Source organism: Chlamydotis macqueenii, chromosome 1 (assembly GCF_036417535.1).
Source record: "Chlamydotis macqueenii isolate bChlMac1 chromosome 1, bChlMac1.mat, whole genome shotgun sequence".
In the NCBI taxonomy this organism is placed as follows: domain Eukaryota; kingdom Metazoa; phylum Chordata; class Aves; order Otidiformes; family Otididae; genus Chlamydotis; species Chlamydotis macqueenii.
In genome coordinates this window covers 43,183,204-43,202,704 of record NC_141556.1, presented here as the reverse complement: position 1 = coordinate 43,202,704, position 19,501 = coordinate 43,183,204, and the positions used below count along the sequence as shown (strand labels likewise).

The 19,501-nt window shown below is 38.0% G+C and overlaps 1 protein-coding gene across 1 annotated transcript in view; it reads left to right on the top strand.

Moving 5' to 3' along the window:
• PAWR (pro-apoptotic WT1 regulator) overlaps positions 1 to 19,501 on the top strand; it is a 77,248-nt gene that overhangs the window by 19,400 nt on the left and 38,347 nt on the right. The window contains exon 2 of the mRNA XM_086740046.1: positions 18,168 to 18,296. Coding sequence (XP_086596172.1) covers positions 18,168 to 18,296 — 129 coding nt within the window. The remainder of the gene's footprint in view (positions 1 to 18,167; positions 18,297 to 19,501) is intronic.

Genomic DNA, 19,501 nt, shown 5'->3' with positions numbered 1-19,501 from the left:
TGGTGGTTGAAGGGGGCCTTTGGAAGTCTCAGAGGAGTACTTTCAAGCATTGCTTGAAATCAGGTCAGCCACGGCTTTGTCTTGCTGAGGCTTGAAAACCTCTAAGGGTGGAGATTCCACTGTCTCTCTGCATCGCCTGGCCCAGTGCTGCACTGCCCTCTCACTGAAGTCTTGTTCCTAGTGTCCAGTTGATGCATTCTGTACCCTTCAGTATATCACCTGCTGCTTCTGAGAGGAGCCTGGCTCCATTACCTTCGTAACTAACCTTCCAGTAGTTCTAGGTTGCTGTTAAATTGCTCCTTGACTTTCTCTTCAGCAGACTGAACTGGCCCTTCTTCATACGCTCTTGCTCTATAGACCCTCTCTAGCTTCTTTTACTTCTGTTCACTTGGTTCCCTCATTTCAGAAATGACTGATTTTGTATTTTAATCATGTTTCAATACGAGTAAGGGGGGTATAAGACATTATTTACTGTTTTTTTTTGTTCACCTTGCACTTGTTGTCATTGAGCACAAGCATAGCTGAGCAAAGGCTTTTTTGTTGGTTCTCCTTGCTGGAGTTACCGGTCATGAGAAGCATGTCAGAATGAGTGTGGTTTGGGGTTTTTTTAAGGAGAAAGAAACAAAATTACATTGAGACACAGATAATTCTTTCTCAGAAGCTAGTTAAAGTTTACATTTTTCTGAGATCCTTTTCTTTCCAGATGTTTCATGGGCCTAGGGAGCTCAATTAATTCATCTGTTCTTTCAGTGATGGAATCAAGATGGATCCAGAAAGGATATGTCCAACATGCTAATTCTAAGTAGGAAATATTTTTTTAGGTTGTTCCTCATTCTTTAAACTGGAGCATTTTAATTGCTAACAGAACCAAAAGTATTTATAGTAATAAAAATAGTGTTTATTTGGATAGTTATGTATTCACATATTTCTAGGATTTTAAAGAATTCTGCTATTGCTTGCAGCAGTCATCTAGGAGACTCATAATCTTGGCAAATTATGGAATGCACATATAAATATATCTATTCTCCAGTTATAGATAGCTGAGGTTTAAGTTTGAATGTGAAAACAGCATTAAATGTTTATTCTGACCAGTATAAAAATATCATAACTTTTCAAGTCCATCCCGATATCTTAATCATTCTGATAGTGTTTGTTTTGATAAAAGTTATTTGCCGCCTTTGTGCTGATAAGAAAAAATACTTACTCTGATATTTTAAGAAGAATACTTGTTCTTTCTTAAGTTTTAAGAAACATTTAGAGATAGAATGGACTGCATAGTGGGATTTTTTTTTTTTACAGGATGGTTTTGGAAGTTGAATGATGCTACTGTTTGTGAAGCATCACTTAGCTTAGTGTTTTCAAGACTGGTGTTTTATTTCCTTGGTTTCCTTTCAGAAAACCAAGTTCTAAATTACGTGTCCAAAAAAATTTTTAATTTTTTTTTTTTAACTTTCCTTAATGGACAATATGAATCCTCAAATATATAATTTCTGTTAGCTAAGTTCTTTGTTCCTCGGTTGAAAATAAGGTCCATCCTTTGATTTTGATTTGACTCTTTAGTCATGCTGGTATTAAACTTCTACTTGGGCAATACAAAAATGAAATCTGCACTTGCTTTGTTAATCAGAATGGTGTGGAATGCTTTTTTTTTTTTTTTTGTGTGAATAAAGTGCTTGATCTAGTTGTATGCCCAAAAGCAGTTTGGGGAAAGTTCAAAATAATTCTGTCATCCTACAACTTGTCAGTGTTCTATTTTTATTTATCAGTAGCATGCGCTAGGAACAAGAGCTGACTATTGAGATGCCTAGAAGTATTTCTCTTTGATAGTTTGAGGGAGTTTCTCAAGGGGCATAACTCAGGTTGGGTCTGTCTTCCCGTTGCAAATAAATGTGACATCTGCAATGTAAAATTTGCAAATGGGATAAGGCTCAATAGGGTTCAGAAATAATGCTAGAATAGTTGTTAAATCCATTTGATTTTATGGTCTCCTTTTCAAATAGGCTAATAAAGATGTTCCCCCACGCACATTCCTTTTCTTTCTTTATGACTTATATGTAAGAAGAGTTGTTTGATTTTTTCTTTCTTTCTTTCTTTTTTTTTTTTTTTTTTTACTATTTTGCTGTTAAAATGAAGGTTGTGTGAGAATCCCCGGGAATCAGCCATTTCCCAAGAATGTGACTTCTGAAAGATCATCTGTTCTAACATACTGCTTCAGCGGCCATAATGCGCTGCACGTCAGAGTAAATTAGAGCACAGCTTATTCATTCTCCTACTACATCACAGGAGTTGGATGTTGAATACCCATTACTCTTTATTCTTCAGACTTCATTAATAGTTTTGGACCATGAGTAAAGTTCTAGGTCACTGGCCCTTTCCCCGTTAGTGTTAATGGAGCTCTTTGCACTGGAATGTGAAGAATGAAGTTTTACTTCCTTTTTTGGGAACTCCTAATTTTTGCCAGTTGTATGATTACTTCAAGCTTCTGCATTGCTTTAAGCAATAGAAGTGTATCACTAATTTAGTTCCTATGAATAACTGGAATTTACAATACAAAGAAATGACATTTAAGCAGTCGCCTTTGAGGAAACTAATTATCATATGTATGAAGATTCCCTGGAAGATGGGAACTGAATGCTGAGAAGATTTAATGACACTGTTTTAAGCTTCTTTTTTATGTTAAGGCCTGTTTTTATCCTGATGCCTTACTGATAGACTGAGGAGAAAAAATGAGATTGCAATGAACAAATAAGAAATTATTTTAAGACAAGCATATCTTCAATCCTATTAAAAAAAAAAAAAAAGGAATTGCATTTTAAATAGAGATGTCCACTTCCAGTCCTTAGTGTAAAATTATCTTTTGACACGTCAGTTTAAAACTAGCAGCTTCAGCTTCAAATATAGGATTTTACAAAGTTAGATTCCGTAGTATTTTTGAGAAGTACAAACAGGTTTAATTTGGTTTAGAAATAGTATTGCAATAAGTATTTTTCACTTATCAAAAAACCCCTTCACATTATCTTATTAAAACAGACTTTGCGTGTTGGTGATTGTATTTTTCAAGGGAAAAGATCAGAAGAAATGAGAATGTTCTTTTTTTCTGTGTGTGTGTGACTGTATCCAAGTTACTATCCGTAACGCAGGTTTTGTTCTGCAGCAAACTAATTTAAATCCTCCTAGGAATGCACAGTATCCTTGCCAAAGGGTTTCACAGAGCAATCAAAAGCCGTGTTTCAAAATAGGCATTCTTTACAAATACTTCAATTAAAATTTTGTCTTTAAGAATAGAGTATAATTGTGCGTGTGCTTTGTGGCAAATAGAGGTAAATGTTTAGTCTGCGCTGTTGAATAACTCAGAACTCCACATGGTTAACTTTGCCAGCAGTGCAGCTCAGTGGAGGGTGGCATTTGAAGAAAACCACAAATTAAAGCACTGTAGGAGTGTAATAAATAAAACAAACTGTTAGAATGATTGAAAAGAAAAAAAAAGATTCTTGTATCTTTTTTTTTTAAAAAAAAGATAAGTAATGTATCAAAACCAGTGTGGTCAGATAAATCCCCAATGTTTCCAACACTTGGCTCCACACACAGGTGGTTCTTCCAGTGCTTTTCAGATCTTTTCTCTGGAAGTGCACAGCAGCATCTGTTAATTGAGAATTGTGACCACTACAGATTGAATTGGACCTGTCCTGCTTCCAGTAGAAGCTGTATTCCTCTGCCAGAATGATCTGCCAGAGGCTGACTGCTTTAGACTTGTGGTTATGGTCAGCCATCAGCTATGATGGTGTAAGTACAGGTTTTTGTGTCTCTTGCTTGCCTTTCTCGCTTGAGGTAGAGTTACTGATAGTAGGGGTGCTGTTAGCCCATGACAGTGCAAAATAAGGCATCTGTTTCAAACAATTAATTTGGATACTTTAAATTAATCCTTTCAGTTCAGAGGTCTGGTAGCACTGCTGTAGCCAAGTGCTGTGTTTCATCTGGAGGATTCTGTCACACTTAAATGTGACATTTTTTCCCCTCAAATAATTATTTGGTCATAGTCTAAATCACGTTATTTTGTCTTTCTGGTTAGACTGGTATTATTATGCAACACTGATAAGTGCTTGCCATTAGGAGTACATGTTCAGGAATTATTTGTGCTTTATGTCCGGTGGAAACAGGAGTAAGTATTCATGTCAAAAGAGGATTTTCCAGGGAGTTGGTTCCTCTCCAGTGAGGATAAATATTTGTAAATGAGCATGTCTGAGTAACTTGCACTCAAAGCAGTTGACAAAAGTAGTCTCTGATCCAGTAATACTGATTTTTAAGAAACCTTGGAATGCTGGAGAAGTTTTCAGGGACCTTGAGTATAAAATTATTACTATAATTAAAAAAGCAAATCCAGGAGCATAAGTCTAGACCAGGAGATGCTAACTGGGTAGATGTCAGTGCCAGGTAATTTAGTGGGAGTTCTATTTTATTTAATTCTCTTGACTAAAGAACAGGCAGTGTGATTTAACAGATCTTTTTTTTCCTAGGATTTTAACTGGATCTTTGAGATCTTCATCACAGAAGTCTACTGTAGTGTTGTTGTGAATAGCTTGTGTTAATAGGAAGGCAGAGTTTGTAAGAAAGGTAGTAATTAAGCAGGGAAAATTGATACGGATCACAGTTTCTTCAGCAACTGCAATATATGAGTAGTAATTGAAGTTAAAACTATGGTGCAGACAATTGCATAAGGTCAAGAGGGGAAAAAGCATGATTTAAGAACTGATATTCTGTGCTTTTAAAAGAAAAGAAAAAGTCTATACATCAAAATGACCTAAGAGCAGTTGTCCTTCAGGGAAGTGCTCCAACCATCCCAGCATCCTTTCTTGGCAGGGATGAGTAGGGAACATGTTTAAGAGCAAAACAGGTGTAGAAAAAACTTCTTGTCTTTTTTTATACTCTTACCTTCTTAGTTTAGAGCAATATTCTGCTTAGGGAGTTCTTGATGCACGTGCCCATGTCTTCTGATGAAGAGCCGGAGTGCTGCAGTCCCATCCGCACTGGATGGTGCGATAGCAGAATGGCCCTGCTTCTTATGCTTGCTTCTCCCAGTTTGCTGTGCAACTGTGGTTGGTGTATGTGGGATGTATGCGTGAAGGTTGGTGGGGAGAAATATGTTTTCCTTGTTTGTTATATATGTTGCCACTCACGTTTCATATATGCGAAACTCTTCCCACAGAGTTTACTGTCATAAAATCCTAGAAAATAAGGCTGCAAAGGACCTTGAAAAATCATCTGGTTTGTCATCTTGTCCCAACAAGATTCTTGTACTTGTGTTATTCCTGATATTTATCTATCAATCACGTGTTCTTTAAGATCTCCAGTGATGAAGATTGCTTTTCTAGGCAGACTGCTCTATGCCCTTTTTTGTGTGTCTGTGTGACTTCTTGTCTCTTGCTTTTTTTTATGCAATGTATTTGTTGGTTTTGCAATTAAATCTTACTGGGTTCAATGAGATGCATAAGTGAATCAGTCTACATCCCATTTGCAAGGTGATTTTTTGCTGTCACTGACCCAGTAAGTTGTTTATAATGTTAACTGGACTTTTGGGAGAAATCCTTTCTTGCAGTGTTTTGTATCAGTGGTGAATGACTGTGAAAGCCTTTGTGGGTGTTTGATGTGACAATGCGTACATGTACTTAATGTCTTATTTCCTTCTCTAAACATTTTAAAAACAATCTTCAAACACAAACCATAAATTGAAAAGTAGCTACAGAAGAGAGTCACGATCTTCTATTATCCCAGCTTAATAAGATACTCTATTATATATGGAGCACATTAATTCACTGCCCTTGACTCCTGACGGGTTTTTTTACCTTAGGAATTATAACATGGGTCTATGCCTTTTTGTGGCATGGTTGGTGAAACTTCCAACGTTTGGATGGGTGAGCTCTGCAGCTCTGTAGTAGTCTTGCTGCTGCTCCCAGGAATAGCAACTATGTAGATTTCAAGGGGAAAACCTGTTCTGTTTAAGAAATCACTGTGGCCAGGGTGTCAGAGCTCTGAACTCTGAATCAACAGTTTGTTTCCTCTTAAAAATAGATGCCGTTTACTACTATCAGGGACATTGTATCCTAAAGTAGTTAATAATGCTCCACATTAGTATGTGCTTTACATGAATACTTCAGTATTTTCTGGTTTGAATTGCTGAGGTTTTAATTTTGTTAGAGTTTAAGCTTTTCCTTGCTAGGGCTGCTTTGAATCTTTGCTTTTTACCTGCCTGCCTTGCCTGTGTGGACTCTGGCACTCATTTGATCCTGTAGTTAGCTAGACCAAGGTGTACATAAGACTGTTCACTTTTTACAGGGTTAGCTTTCTGCTAGTAAGTTACCCTGGGGTGGCTTGCCAGTGTCAGGGGAGGTGATGCAGAGGACTGGTAGATGCCCATGGGCAGGAGCAGGAAAGAGGGAGAGCGGGAGTACGGCTGAATGAGCAGAGGCTAATTTAAGCTGTTGTGGAGTCTCAGCCCTTGTTCATCGTGTTGTTAAATTTTTTAAGCCTTGAGGGAGGGAGAACAGTCTTGTTGGCTGGAAAAAGCAATTGCAGGGGGGCATGTGAAAATAAGAAATAGGAAGTAAAAATAAAATCAAAGTAATGCAGAGTTATTTCAGGGGCCAAATAAAGTTTGGCTCAACTTTAGGGTGAAGGTTCAATTCTGATTCTATCTGGAGTAGTTTCCTTTCTTTAAATTGCCTAGTGCCCCCGTACAGTTAGTCATAGATATGCAGAGAGACTTTTTATTTCCACATTGTTTTTTATAGTGTTTGAGAGACTTTTGGATTCCTTACTCTTCCAAGTCTACAGACAAGAATCCTGTGGAAAGGGAGGGGAAGGGTTTAAAATTGTTCCTGAACAAAAAGTAATGTGTATATAAAGCCTTCTGCTAATTTTTGTGTCTTTAGCACAGGTGCTAAAAGGTTAATTGCTAGACTATCACTTCTATTGTATCAAGAGGGTTGTTTTTTTTTTTTTTTTTCCTAACCTAAAGCAATGTTAATTTCCATTTAAGGAAGAATGTCTGCCAGAGCCAGTGGTATTTACTAACTGCGCCTGTGAAAACATTCCTCCTCACCCTCAGATGCTCACTCAGCCTTCTGTTTTCCAAGTGACATTATTACAAGCTTTAGCTTGTAGGCTGAGAAATTAAAAGCACGTTTTAATAATGTGAACAGCAGAATCCGCAGTCCTGACTCCTTGGATACTTCCTCACTTACGTTCCCCTAGTTTGGACTGGAGTGCAAGTGTAGCAATGACTGGGGGATTTATTTTGTTGTTGGTTTTGGTGTTTTGTGTCCCCCTTGGCCCCCGTTTACAACATGAAGTCCCCTGCTGGAGCATCATTTTATCTTTGAAAGCTTTTGTCATTAAGATTCGTAAAAATAGGGGTTTTTTTTCCCCTTGATTTAAAGTATCATTTGGCTGTGACGGGTTATTTCATGAGACGAATTGAGCTCTGAATCCCATCTCCAGTGTTGTCAGCTCATGCTAATTCCTCTCCTTGTCCTCTGCGTGAATGGCTCCGGGCCGCTCCATGGTAACGCCGGGAGTGCTCCTACCCTGTGGTACCTACAGGAAAATTGTTTACCTTTCTTTCCCTGGGGGATGGTAAAGCTAGAGTTACCTTGTGTTTACCACAGTTTGGTCTACATGAAACAATGCATGTGAACAGTTACCATGGAGAAGACGATGCACGTTAATTTGTGTATCAGTCTTAACCTCAACCTCGTGCTTTCTTTACACTCAATAGAAGATGGGGGGAGGGTTGTCGTGGCCTTTTTGTCCTGTGCCTCGGCAAGGGAGACAGTGCAGTGCCCAGCAATGCACGGCTCTGGAGCGCAGGGCAGATCCGTGTCAGCATGTAACAAAGTTTTCTAAGCCTCTTTAATGGATAGATTTCTGAGTACTTCAGAGAAGAGGACTGCACCCTTTATTCCTGTTTTACAGTTGAGAAACGCATGCTGTAGTTGATGTTTCAAATCAAGAAAAAAAAATGCCTTGTAAGCTGAAATCTTAATGATCTGCTTGAGCTGCTTAGCCTGAAAAGGTAGATCTGTTGGCACACAAAGAACTTCTTGGTTGATGAAGACCTGGCCAAGAATTATGCTATATTGTATGCAAGAAACTGTATAGCTAAACAAAACCCAAACTGTATCATTCACTCAATAATTTAAAAACCACTAATGGAAAACTGCGGGTTTTGTACAAGCTTTTTCTGAACTTGTGAATATAAGCTTTTATTTACCCAGCATTTTCCCTGCTTTGTTTATTCCTGCTTTATTCTGGTTCCATTTGCTGCAGAAACACCATCGCTCTCTTACACAATGAGTTACAGTAGTGCAAGGTTTCCGTGAATGCAGTTGTTTTGAACCAACTGTATGACGTGACTCATTCCTCCCATTACAATCCTATACTACATTTCCTCACACCTGTATTGGTTTGGTTGTGTGTCTGTGCATGTTCTCCTTTGTTCTGAGGTTACCATATGCAAATGCTACTGCTGCACTAACGTACTTGAACCTGCTGGTACTGTTTTGTGGGCTTAAAGCCTGCACATGAAATGCTCTTGAGTGGCAAAGTCTTGTCTACCTGTGTGCTCCCTTCCTGAAGTCCTAGTTTTCCTTATCTTCTAGGAGAGGAGTATGTGCAGCTCTATCTTAGATCTGGTAACCAAAATGTAAAGATTTTGGGTGAGTGCTGTAGGAGAAACTAGGCAGATTACTTTGACGGTGACAGAAAGACCACAGAAAAGTATAATGTGTAGTTTTGGGCACTTCTCAGACTGAAACAGATGTGTTCTTTGCTTATTTTTGCTGCTGTAATCGCAGTTTACTTGTGTAGCTTCCTCTCACCAGGCATCAGCTGCGTGTTCTTTCTATGAGCCTTTCCCACAGCTCTTTGTCTCCCACGCTTTCTCCTCCTCACTCGTAAGTCAGTCCTGTAGTTCCCTCAGTTCCTTACCGAGCCGTTGAATGGGAAGCGTCAGGCACCTGCTGAGCTGGTTCAGGGCTGTGTGCAGCGCTGACTGCTCAGGTGGAAGGGTAACTGCCCGCTTTGTCTACCCCTTGAATTACTGTGGCAGCTCATCTGCATCTTTCACTTCTAGCAAACTTGATTTAAAAAAATAATTGTGCAGCTTTCATATCCTTACAATATTAACCTATTATTAATATTATTTATTACTGTCTGCCCCCCCTTCTGTCACTAGTGACATAAAAAAAAAATATGGAAGAGCTGTGATTTCTATGCACAGTTTCCATAAGAAGCAGGGGTACAAATTCTGGTACAAATGCTGCTAGGACATGGGATTGCACTATGAGAACCTGGACTGGATTTCCATCAAGAGTCTTGGACCTTGATACAGGCATTTATAAAAAAAAAATTGTTGGTGAGGCCTCTGAGGAAGAGGGCTTCCTTCCAAATGCAGAGCTGTAGGGCGATCTCAGAAGGCTCAGCTGAGAAACAGCTTCACAGCATTGTTGCTAGGATTAACTTGCAGGTATAAGGTGTTCTCCCAAGAAATAATTACAATATTGACTGCAGCAGCAACTTTAAACTTTTTTATCTTCTCTGGGCATCGCAGTCCCGGTAGATTTCAGCGCTACAGATGTGCTTTGTCTGCATGGCTTCGATCAGTACTCTCTTTCTATTCCTGCCATCAGTGCTGAGGGCTTCAAAAGTGCCTAGTTATTGCCTTGAAAGTCAAGTTCAACAGTTACTATCCAGATACATGCCTATTCTGTTTAATGTGCTTTTTCAGTACCTCCTCTCCCTTTCTGCCCCGCAGCTGAGCGTAGAGTCCCCGTGTCTCTGTAGGTAGAAAAGCTGTTAATATTAGACTCAAAAAGAAACAGCTGGGAAAGCAGAAAACCTGGTTAATACTTTTATCAGTGTTTCTATGAATTCAGAAGATTGCACTCCCAAACAAGAAACGTAGTACAACTCTCAAAAGAGCGTCGTGCTGAAATTTTCTTTTTCCCTTGGAATTGGTTCTGAGTCTGTCGTCGCGGCTTGTCCATACCCACTTGGTTGTCAGCAGCCTCTTTGGCTTTGTGTAGTTTGACCAATCCCACACCCACCGTGTGTAAACACGGAATGTGATTCAGTTGGGTAGAAAAAGAAAAAATTCAATTAGCTTGTTAAGCAAGGGAGCGCAAACCCGCGAAGGCGCTGTACTTCATTTTCAAAAAGCCATTTTAAAAGCAACTTGATATGCAGACAATAGAAATTGCTACAAACTGCATGGTTCAGAGGATAGGATAGTCAGAAATACAGTACACTAGTTAACCTGTTTGGTCTCTTTTCAGAACATTCCTCAAATACTGATCTCATCTTTATTTCTTTTTAGAAGTACCCGAGATGTAGTAGGGAAGAAAACAGGAATTAGGTGGTCATATTAAAGGAATACTTCTGGTTTGAAAATAGTATGCTAATCTTCTCCAGGTTTTGTTTCTCTTGCTGGTCTTTTGGCTTTAAAGAGAAGGGTGCTCAATCTGTATGGTCTTTATCTACATGACAATACCTCTTTCTGTCTTTTGGAGTGTTGTTTCTATTTGCTTCGTTTTGGCAGAATTACATGGCAGTGGAAGTCACAATGATGGTGATTACAGGCGTTTTAACTCCATTATCGAGCTGTTCTTTGAGTGGCTTTTGTTCAGCCATTGTTCCCGGTGGGTAGACTGCTCCTATTTCAGACGCTTTACATTGTCTCTAACACCAGTGTCTCCAAGAATCCTAGGAACAAGTTTTACAGGAAAAATAGTGTAGGCGGACATTGAGGCTGTAGACACTTGTTTACTACAGATCCAGGAAGAGTTCTCTTTCCAATGTTTGCAGCCTGCTATTGTTGTTTCCTAACATTTGTGGCATGATGCAAATTGAGAAATATTTCTCCTGTGAACAGTACAAATATCCTCAGTATTTCTCTATCTTCCTCCTTGGCTGAGACAGGCAAACTGTTTTGCCAGGTTTCTTTGCTCATCACTGGTTTGCGATCTTCATATTAGGTAGAGTGCATCATTTTAGAGTGTTATTTAGGAGGCCAAGGAGGTAGATTTGGTGACTGACTCCACTTTGGAACAAAATTATGATATTTTTTGTGTGTGGTTTTGGGGAACATTTCTTACTTTTAGATTTTGTACACTCAAATGCTATTAGTGATTTCTGTGTACAGAATGTACTTCGTTAACTCTATACCAGATGTAAACCATCAGCTGAAGAGGGAAAAGGTGTTGGCACTAGCAAAATTTGATTAAAACATAGAGGTAAGAAGAGCAGTGAGCAAAAACTCCAAAAGGAAGGAGATGTTTAATTTCACTCTTTTAGCATATAGAGCTGTGCTGTATTTCAAGTCTGGGCCCTGTAGTTCTGGAAATCAGGTGGGCTGGAACTGCCTGTGGATCATACCAACAGCAAGAGGAGGATTTGGCTGCTTTTGTCTTAGCCCCTTTATTTGCTGTTAGTTTTTGTTTTCTTTTTTAAGAGCAAGGACTTGGTACTTCCTTTGGATGAGTGTTTATTATATTTGTATAATATAATAGCTTCTCCATGAAAGAAGTGTTAGCAGTTTGTCTTCTTTGCATACGGATCTTCCTTCAGTTCTGTTGTTTGGTACATCGGTTCTTAGATGGTGATCCATCAGAAGAGGCTCTAAGATGCTAACTTTGAGTGTAGCATTAAATAGTTTGATGCTTAATTCTGATAGCTTGCCAATCCGTATTTTTAATTAAGTTTTTCTCTTTTCTAGAGAAACTCCCAAGAAAACTTTTCTAATAACCCTAGATAGCTTGTCTTTTGCATTTTCTCTTGTATCCCTGGCATTTTACTCTGTGACTTTAATATTAAGATCACATACTAAGTAGTTAAATCGAGCACTTCCACCAATCATTCTTGAGAAACCTTTTGATAAAGGATTTTTTGGCGATTAGTTTAAGTTAAACATTTGATTTCTGAACTCATTCTTGTGGTATGTTTGAAGACAGTGGTGGCCAAACAGTGTATTTTGCTGAATAACAAACTGCAAACATAGCTGCTTTTTGTTATTACAATGGAGGGATAACTGACATTCTGGTGTTGATGTAGTTGATGTTTTACTTAAAGCTTTAAAAGAATTCAAAATACGTTGCTATGTTGCTCTAATACAGACAAATCAGGATGTGTTTCTTTTTCAGAAACATTTCTAAGTGGATTTTAAAATGTATGCTGTTGTGAAACAAAGATGGCAAATTGTATTTGCTCTGAAATATAAATGAGTGTACAAAGTGGGCACTTCTAAGTTCTCCTTTTGGGTGAGAAAAAGATAGACTTCAAGCAAAGTGTGCCTGTGACATATAATCACAAATACCATGAGTTCTGTGCATCTCATTGATCTCCAAGTGATACTGGTCTTTTTGGTTTGCTTTGTTGGCAGCATGGTCAAGGATGAGCGCATCCCGTGGCTGCTGTCAGCTGTGCTCCGGCCCACCTGCTGGTCACTGACCCAGTGCTGCTTTCGGGTCTCTTTTGATCTTGGATACCAAAGATTCCTGCCTTTCTTCTTTTTCTGGGTTAAAACTCCATGCTTGTGATCGTACTAACTGTTGATATTGGACCGCTCCATTTGGATATGTAGACTTTTAGAAGTGCACAAAGATCATTCAGATAAGGTGTTTGAGTTCAGTATCCTTTTTTGGACTCGCTTTATGTGAAAATTAAGGCCAAGTATTCTTAAAAAAAATAAAATCTTTTACTGAGTAATCCATATCCATAAAACTGTAGGTTTTAGATAGTCCTGTGAATAACATTAGCTCTTTTCACCTCTATAAGGATGTTTTTCAACTTGTTAGGGAAAGCGCTTAGGCAAGCTAAACCTGGCGAAAGGCTTGCGTAGTGAAAAAGATGCAATTTTTCCAATTATACTGTTGTTCTAACAAAAGATTATGTTAAAGTAATCCCACTTTACTTAAGTATTTTGCATACTGTCTGGTCATTGTAATAAAGATGCTTAAAATAGCATTTCTGAAGGGGAAAGGAAAAATAACCTCAGATCATTGAGGTTTGGGATTTTTGCTGTGTATTTTGGGAGATGATGACAGAGCAGTTTGATACTGTGCAAAGAGGTAGGAAGATGGTATTTAACAGATACTAGAGCTGTGCATGGTAAAGAGAGGAAATGTTTGATGCTCAGTAATGCAGTAAAAATAGTGATTTTAAAGAAATTATGTGTAAAATAGCTGGTTTTTATTTGCAGTTAACTTTTCCAGGCTTTTCTGAATAATCAGCCAAGGGAAAAATAATGTTGATTTCCAAAATGTATTTTGTTATAATTAATTGTGTAGTTACATATTTTTTTTTTTCAGAGTTAAAAAGAATTCGTGCATCTTTTCTTGTATTTCTACTGTGGAAGTTTTTAGGAAATGTTTACATTTAATAGAAACCTTTGCACTTCTTCAGCACCTTGATAAGAAGTTGTGATAGCACACTTTGAACTTTTACTGAACATGGAAAATGTTCTTGCAGTAAAATTGATTTTTTTAAAATTCTTTTTAATTGTTCAAAGTCATTTTGGGGAAATGGGAAGAAGTCCAAATTTTTTTTTTCTTCTCCTAGATTGTTAGCATGGTTAAGAAGCTGAAAAGAAGTCCAGATGACTGATGGTGCTTGTCTTGTAGAGATTCTGTTTATTGCCCAAATGTGAAGTTGGAACACAGAGTTTCACTGAGAGTATGTATTTGCTTGCACATCTTGCTGTACTGGTTATATGTTATCATCTCAAGTGCTCATCATTTTCAAAAAGCTGATGTAGTGCAAACATCCCTGGAATTCTGTGAAATAAGTAGGTTGAATGAGCTCGTATCTGGTTTAGGCAAAATCAACTGGGCTAATTAAAACTGCTGAAACTAACCTGGCTGACTTTCCGTGAGGTGAACTGGGGAGCTCTTAGATATGTGCTGGGCCAGCAGAACTGCAAGGCAAAAGCAAGTTGGTGCAGGAAGGGGGATGGGGACAGGGACATTTTGACTCGGCACGATTTCTTGTGGCAAGAGCAGCTTGTGTGCGCTCAGAAACTGACCTTTTGCATGTAGGAATACTGCTTGTTTTCGTGGAAAAGACAGTCCTATCCCAATTTGTGTTTATTCTTAGCAATGCACAGATGTTTATAGGAAGCAAACCAGTGAATCATTAGAAATGTTCTTTGTACAGTGTCTCCTCAAACTGCAGGCTGGTGGTGTGCTGGAATGTGGGGGTATCTTTGTGGCCGTTTCCTTCGTCAGTCTGATTCTTCTGAAAGCATCTTATTCTGCTTGTATTTTCCATACTAGAGGTTTACAGAAAAATGTTTATACTACGGCTTCAAACATTTACTGAAATGCTAGAAAGCCTAAAGAATTTCTGTGGATTCCGTATATTAAGATCAGATGTGGGAATGTCACATTGAATATCTGCTGTACAAAACTCAGATGATTTTAATGGAAAGTAAGAATCTGAGATGGTATGTGCCTAGCAGCAAAATAAAAAAGCAGGGGGAAGGGAATGGACAGAGAGAATTATATAATGGGCCAGAATTACACCTCGGTGGTTACAATTCCATTTCTCTGCTGTGCTGACAGCGCAAGTAATTACTGCTTTTATGTCTTTTTCAATGGCATAAACCTATTTTTTTAAAGCAAAGTGAGCAGCACAGTAATCCATCTGATGGAAATGTCCTGTGGGCTGAGGCAGTTTCATCTGCAGGGCAGTTTGAACAAAAATGGGGTTTAAAGTGTGTAACACCACTTTGGACATTCTTACTTTTTCAATAATAATTAATCTGTCAACCGAAACTTGGCTTTTATTGGTTTTTATTACTCTCAAAATTAGCTTAGAATATAAGTAGCATTAGGATTAGCAATCTAACTGAAGTTCATGGACAAGTGCATAAGCAGGTTATTGAACGTAAAGTAATATTTTGCATAAGGAAACATATTTCATCGTGAGTCAAAACAAATGCATTTCCTTATTAAGGCTAATGGTTATTGAAACAAAATTTAATAACTTTAGTTAAAAGTAGTAAAATGTTAAAATTATGTAGTTATTAGATTTACTTGTACTCAGCAGGCATTTCATGGACATTGTTTAAATTAGTGTGCTTCTATGTGCGTGCCTGTATGTTTGAAAGGGGAACGTGACCTGTGTGTTGGGTAAACCACAGAAGGTCCTTGACAGTGACTAGTAATCTGCTTTAGGGCAGGAAGGCGTTGGCAACCCTAGCCACATGTGCCACATTGCCTGCAAATGGTGAGGATCACCCTGTCCGTGACTCTTCTACCTCGTCTATAACAAGTAATGAAAACCTGCTTCTTCTGTGGTTCTTGCCACTCAAACTTGTGTTGGCCCCAGCTGGCTTGGGGCCTGCTCAAGTGAAGGGAACTGGAGTGGAAGCGAGCCCCAGTAGCCTTTAAAGCAGAGGTGGCATGCTCCAAATTGGATTTACATAAACTGTTGAGCTAACTGTTCTGTGCTTGGGAAGAAAGCCTTTAACTTTGGAAGTATGAATTATTGCGGGGGGATTGAATACCTTTTGATGGTATTTATTGATTGTAAGTCTTCTGTGATCTTGGACCTTCCTGAGAAGAGGGGGAAGGGTGAGAGTTGGCATTGCTGACAAATCTTATGTGAAAATGCTTAGTTTAAAATTTTGTGGGTGGAAATTTCATATCAGATTATGACATTTTGTTCCTGTCCGAAACTGGTATGAGAATAGTTAGTAGCAGGTGATCTTGTATCAAAAGAGAGAAGAACATTCTTCCTCACAGATGTAATTGTACTCAGAGAAAAATATTTCTGTGGAATGCTGCTGGTCTCTGGAAAGCTTATGAGAAGCATATATCTGAAGAAGGAGAGAATTTGTGAAGAAAGGAGCACTTGTCTACTTAATCACTACAAAGACTTTTTTTTTCCTGTGGTATTGTAATTTGAGTTTTATGCTTCTCCTTAAAGAATGTTGTTCCTTGAAAATGCAAAGCTTTTTTGAGGTGTGTGAAGATTACTGGTCTCTCCTGTCTCCAGTCAGTTTTCTCCTACACTTACTGGAGGCTGCTCTTCCAAACTCGTGTCAAACTGTCTCTTTCCTTTGAATTTTGTTCTCTTACATGAACAACTTGGAGGCTGGAAGAGTAGTCTAAAAGTTTTTCTGTTTTTCTAACACAATATCGTTCTTTATCTGCATGATATTAGTCGTAATTTATGTGAGACCTTCTGTGAGCCTTGTAGTTCTTTCTGAAAAAGACTGGTTTTGTAAGAGTTGAAGATCGCTCAATTTCTTGTTGCAGTAGTGGCTCATTATTTTGTCACTTCAGAATGGATTATTAGGATGATGGGATAAATTAGGATACCGACTTTGTTACTAAAAATTTTAAGCTTTACAGTTTATAAAAGGTAGAGGATGTTGCTTTAAAGATCATCTCCTAGAATGTGCTGTGACTGTTTTTTAAATGCTGTGTTAAAAATGGACCAGAGAGAACCAAATTAAATATTTTTGTATTTATAATTATTTTATTTGAAAAGACCACTTACTGAAAGTGTTTTTGGATGTATAATGATTCAACTGTAATAATATTCCAAGTATGCCTTTTTTTAGTGATCAAGTAGACCTGTCTACAGCAGTTGCATTACAATGTTGGTTAAAAGTAGACTGGTGAAATTGCATTAGGATTCTGCCATGAGTGCTCCTGCAGAGAATTTAAATGGCCTTTATTAATTTTCACTTATGTTCACTTTATTATGTTCACTTTTGGAAACAGACACCTTTCTATTTTGTCAGTTTTCTAGCACTTCTGTCGCCATGGTGTTTGCTTTTGGAACAGCCAGTTAGGGTTTTTTATGCTAGTATGATTTTCAGTTAGTAAATAACACTGGTTTTCTTTTTTAAAAAAATCCTACATTCCAGCATTCTTATTATATAGTTTTGTGTTCTTTGGGTAAGATGTCAGAGATCATCAGTATCTCAGCCTCAGAACAGTGATTTTGGTTTTTGTGCATTAGAAACTTCCACTGAAATAATTTGTCATTCATCTTTGTTGTCTTGTAACCCTCTTCTCTGTTTCTTAAGGTATTGCACATTCACCTAGAAGCTTTTTCTGATGTATTAGAATGGTTAGTTCCCTGTGGTTTTGTAACCAGATTTCACACACCTCTTGTTTTAATACAGAGTGCTGGCAAACAGCTTATGATCTTATGGTCAATTTTTTTTGAGCTTCATGTCTACTTAAAGTCGGTCTTCTAAACACGAGATTGCGTTTTTTTCTTTACATAAATTTATACATGATAAACTAATAGACTAGTGTAGATGTAGCTGACTTAGTCCAAAGCTTATTGACTTCTCACATTTCTACCCTGGCCTCAGCGTGGCTTTGAGCTACAACAGTCAGTGCTACTGATTTTTAAAATTATTTTTATTTTTAGAAAATTATTTTCCTGTCTCTAAGCTATCAGCAGTCAGTGCTTTAGAAACCTAATCCTTTTGAATCAAGTATTTTGGTAAATCTAGTATGAAACATTTGTGATAAAGAGCCAAAATGTTATATGTTAATGTTCGTGACTGTCCAACTAATGTAAAAAGGACTAATTTTCAATAGAAAACTTTCAAAGACAAAACCAAAAACAAGGAGAACAAAATTAAGATGGGTAATTCAGACTGAAACTTCAATCTCAGCAGATGCCACTGTGTCAAAAAAGGCCAGCTATTAATTAAGGAGTACAATTAACTCTTTTTTTTTTTTTTAAACTTTTCTCTTTTCCTCAAAATCTCTGGTGTAGAGGTAAAATTATTGCTTATGACAAATGGAATTGTAAAATCATTCAAATGGAAGGGACCTCGGGTATAGTCCACACTCCTGCTCAGAGCTGGATTAACACTGATTTCAGACAGCGTTGCCTAGGGCTTTGTCAAGTTGGATCTTGATTTGATTATTTCTTTTGTTTGTGATTAAGAAAAAGTAGTTAGCTGTCAAACGTTATTCTTGTTTTGGAGAAAACCAATATCCGTGAAAAGAAAAAAGCATTTAAACGTTTAATTATGCTTTTCTGAAATATTGAAAAATTCATTTATGCATGAATTTTATGAAATAAATGAAGCATGTGAAGCAACATACAAAGACTATCTTGTAACTGAAAATTTTTGGTTTTAGAGCCATGATGAATATGAAGATGATGAAGCAGGGCAGAAGGAGCGAAAGAAGGAGGATGCTATTACCCAACAGAATACAATACAAAATGAGAGTTCCAGTGCAGATACCCCTGGCTCATACTTACTACAGGTGAGATCTTAGCATTTGTTCATTTTTAGTATTTTACTTGTTTTTTAAACTCGTACTACCGTCTTCTTTGTGCTCCTACTCAGCAGTACATTATATGCAATATAGAAACAAACATGAAATTTAGGAGTTGTTATATTACTGAAAACAGTGTGTGAGGTTCTACTGAGACCTGGTTTTCAGAACAGAATCCCTTATTTGTCTAGGGGTTTTGAAGGTAAAGATATTGACGTCCACCAAACACTCATTTGATAAGAGGAAGAAAATCCTGGAGATGCAAGTGAAAAATACTTGTAGTTTTAGAAAATTCAGTTAATTGGAGGTAAACTTTTCAAATCAGGACCTGATTTCCCAATTTAATTTATTCTCAATTAACAAACTCCTAATTATGATTTTGGTATCGAAACAAGTACATACACATCGGGAAAACACTCCTTGCCTCTTTGAAGCCTTTCCCCCCCCCCTTTTTTTGTTCCCCAGTCCTTTGCCACAGGTTATACTCAGTCCTGCAACCCCCCACATAGAAACTTTGTCAGTTATGCTCTATACACTACTTGAAAGGAGGTTGTAGTGAGGTGGGTGTCAAGTATCTTCTCCCAGCTAGCAAGCAATAGCTTCCAACCCAGACTGTTCTGTGATTCTATGATAGGACAAGAGGAAGTGGCCTCAAGTTGTGCCAGGGAAGGTTTAGATTGGATATTAGGAAAAATTTATTCACTTAAAGTTTATCAAACATTGCAATAGGCTGCCCAGGGAAGTGGTTGAGTCACTGTCTCTGGGGGTATTTAACAGAGGTGTTAACGTGGTGCTTAGGGACACTGATTAGAGGTGGACTTGGCAGTGTTAGGTTAACAGTTGGACCTGATGATCTTAAAGGTCTTTTCCAACCTAAATGATTCTGTGATTCTGTACACTTCTTCTGCATACTATATGACCTATGTCAAATGTTCTGTCTCTTTCCTTTTGTGCCCTTAGTCTCTCTAGACAGTTTTGCTTCTCCTTCTCTTCTGTTACCTAACAGTATGTGTGAGCTCAGCTGTACGTGCTGAATTCATCCAGCTCTGCCTCTTGCCTCTAAGAGAGGGTATAGCACATGCATAGGGAGAAAAATATATGAGCAGAGCAAGCACATAGTGATAGTTTTTAAACGACCAGTGGCATATCCTGAACCAGAGGGAGCATCACTGAGTTTAGTGTGTCTGGATGCA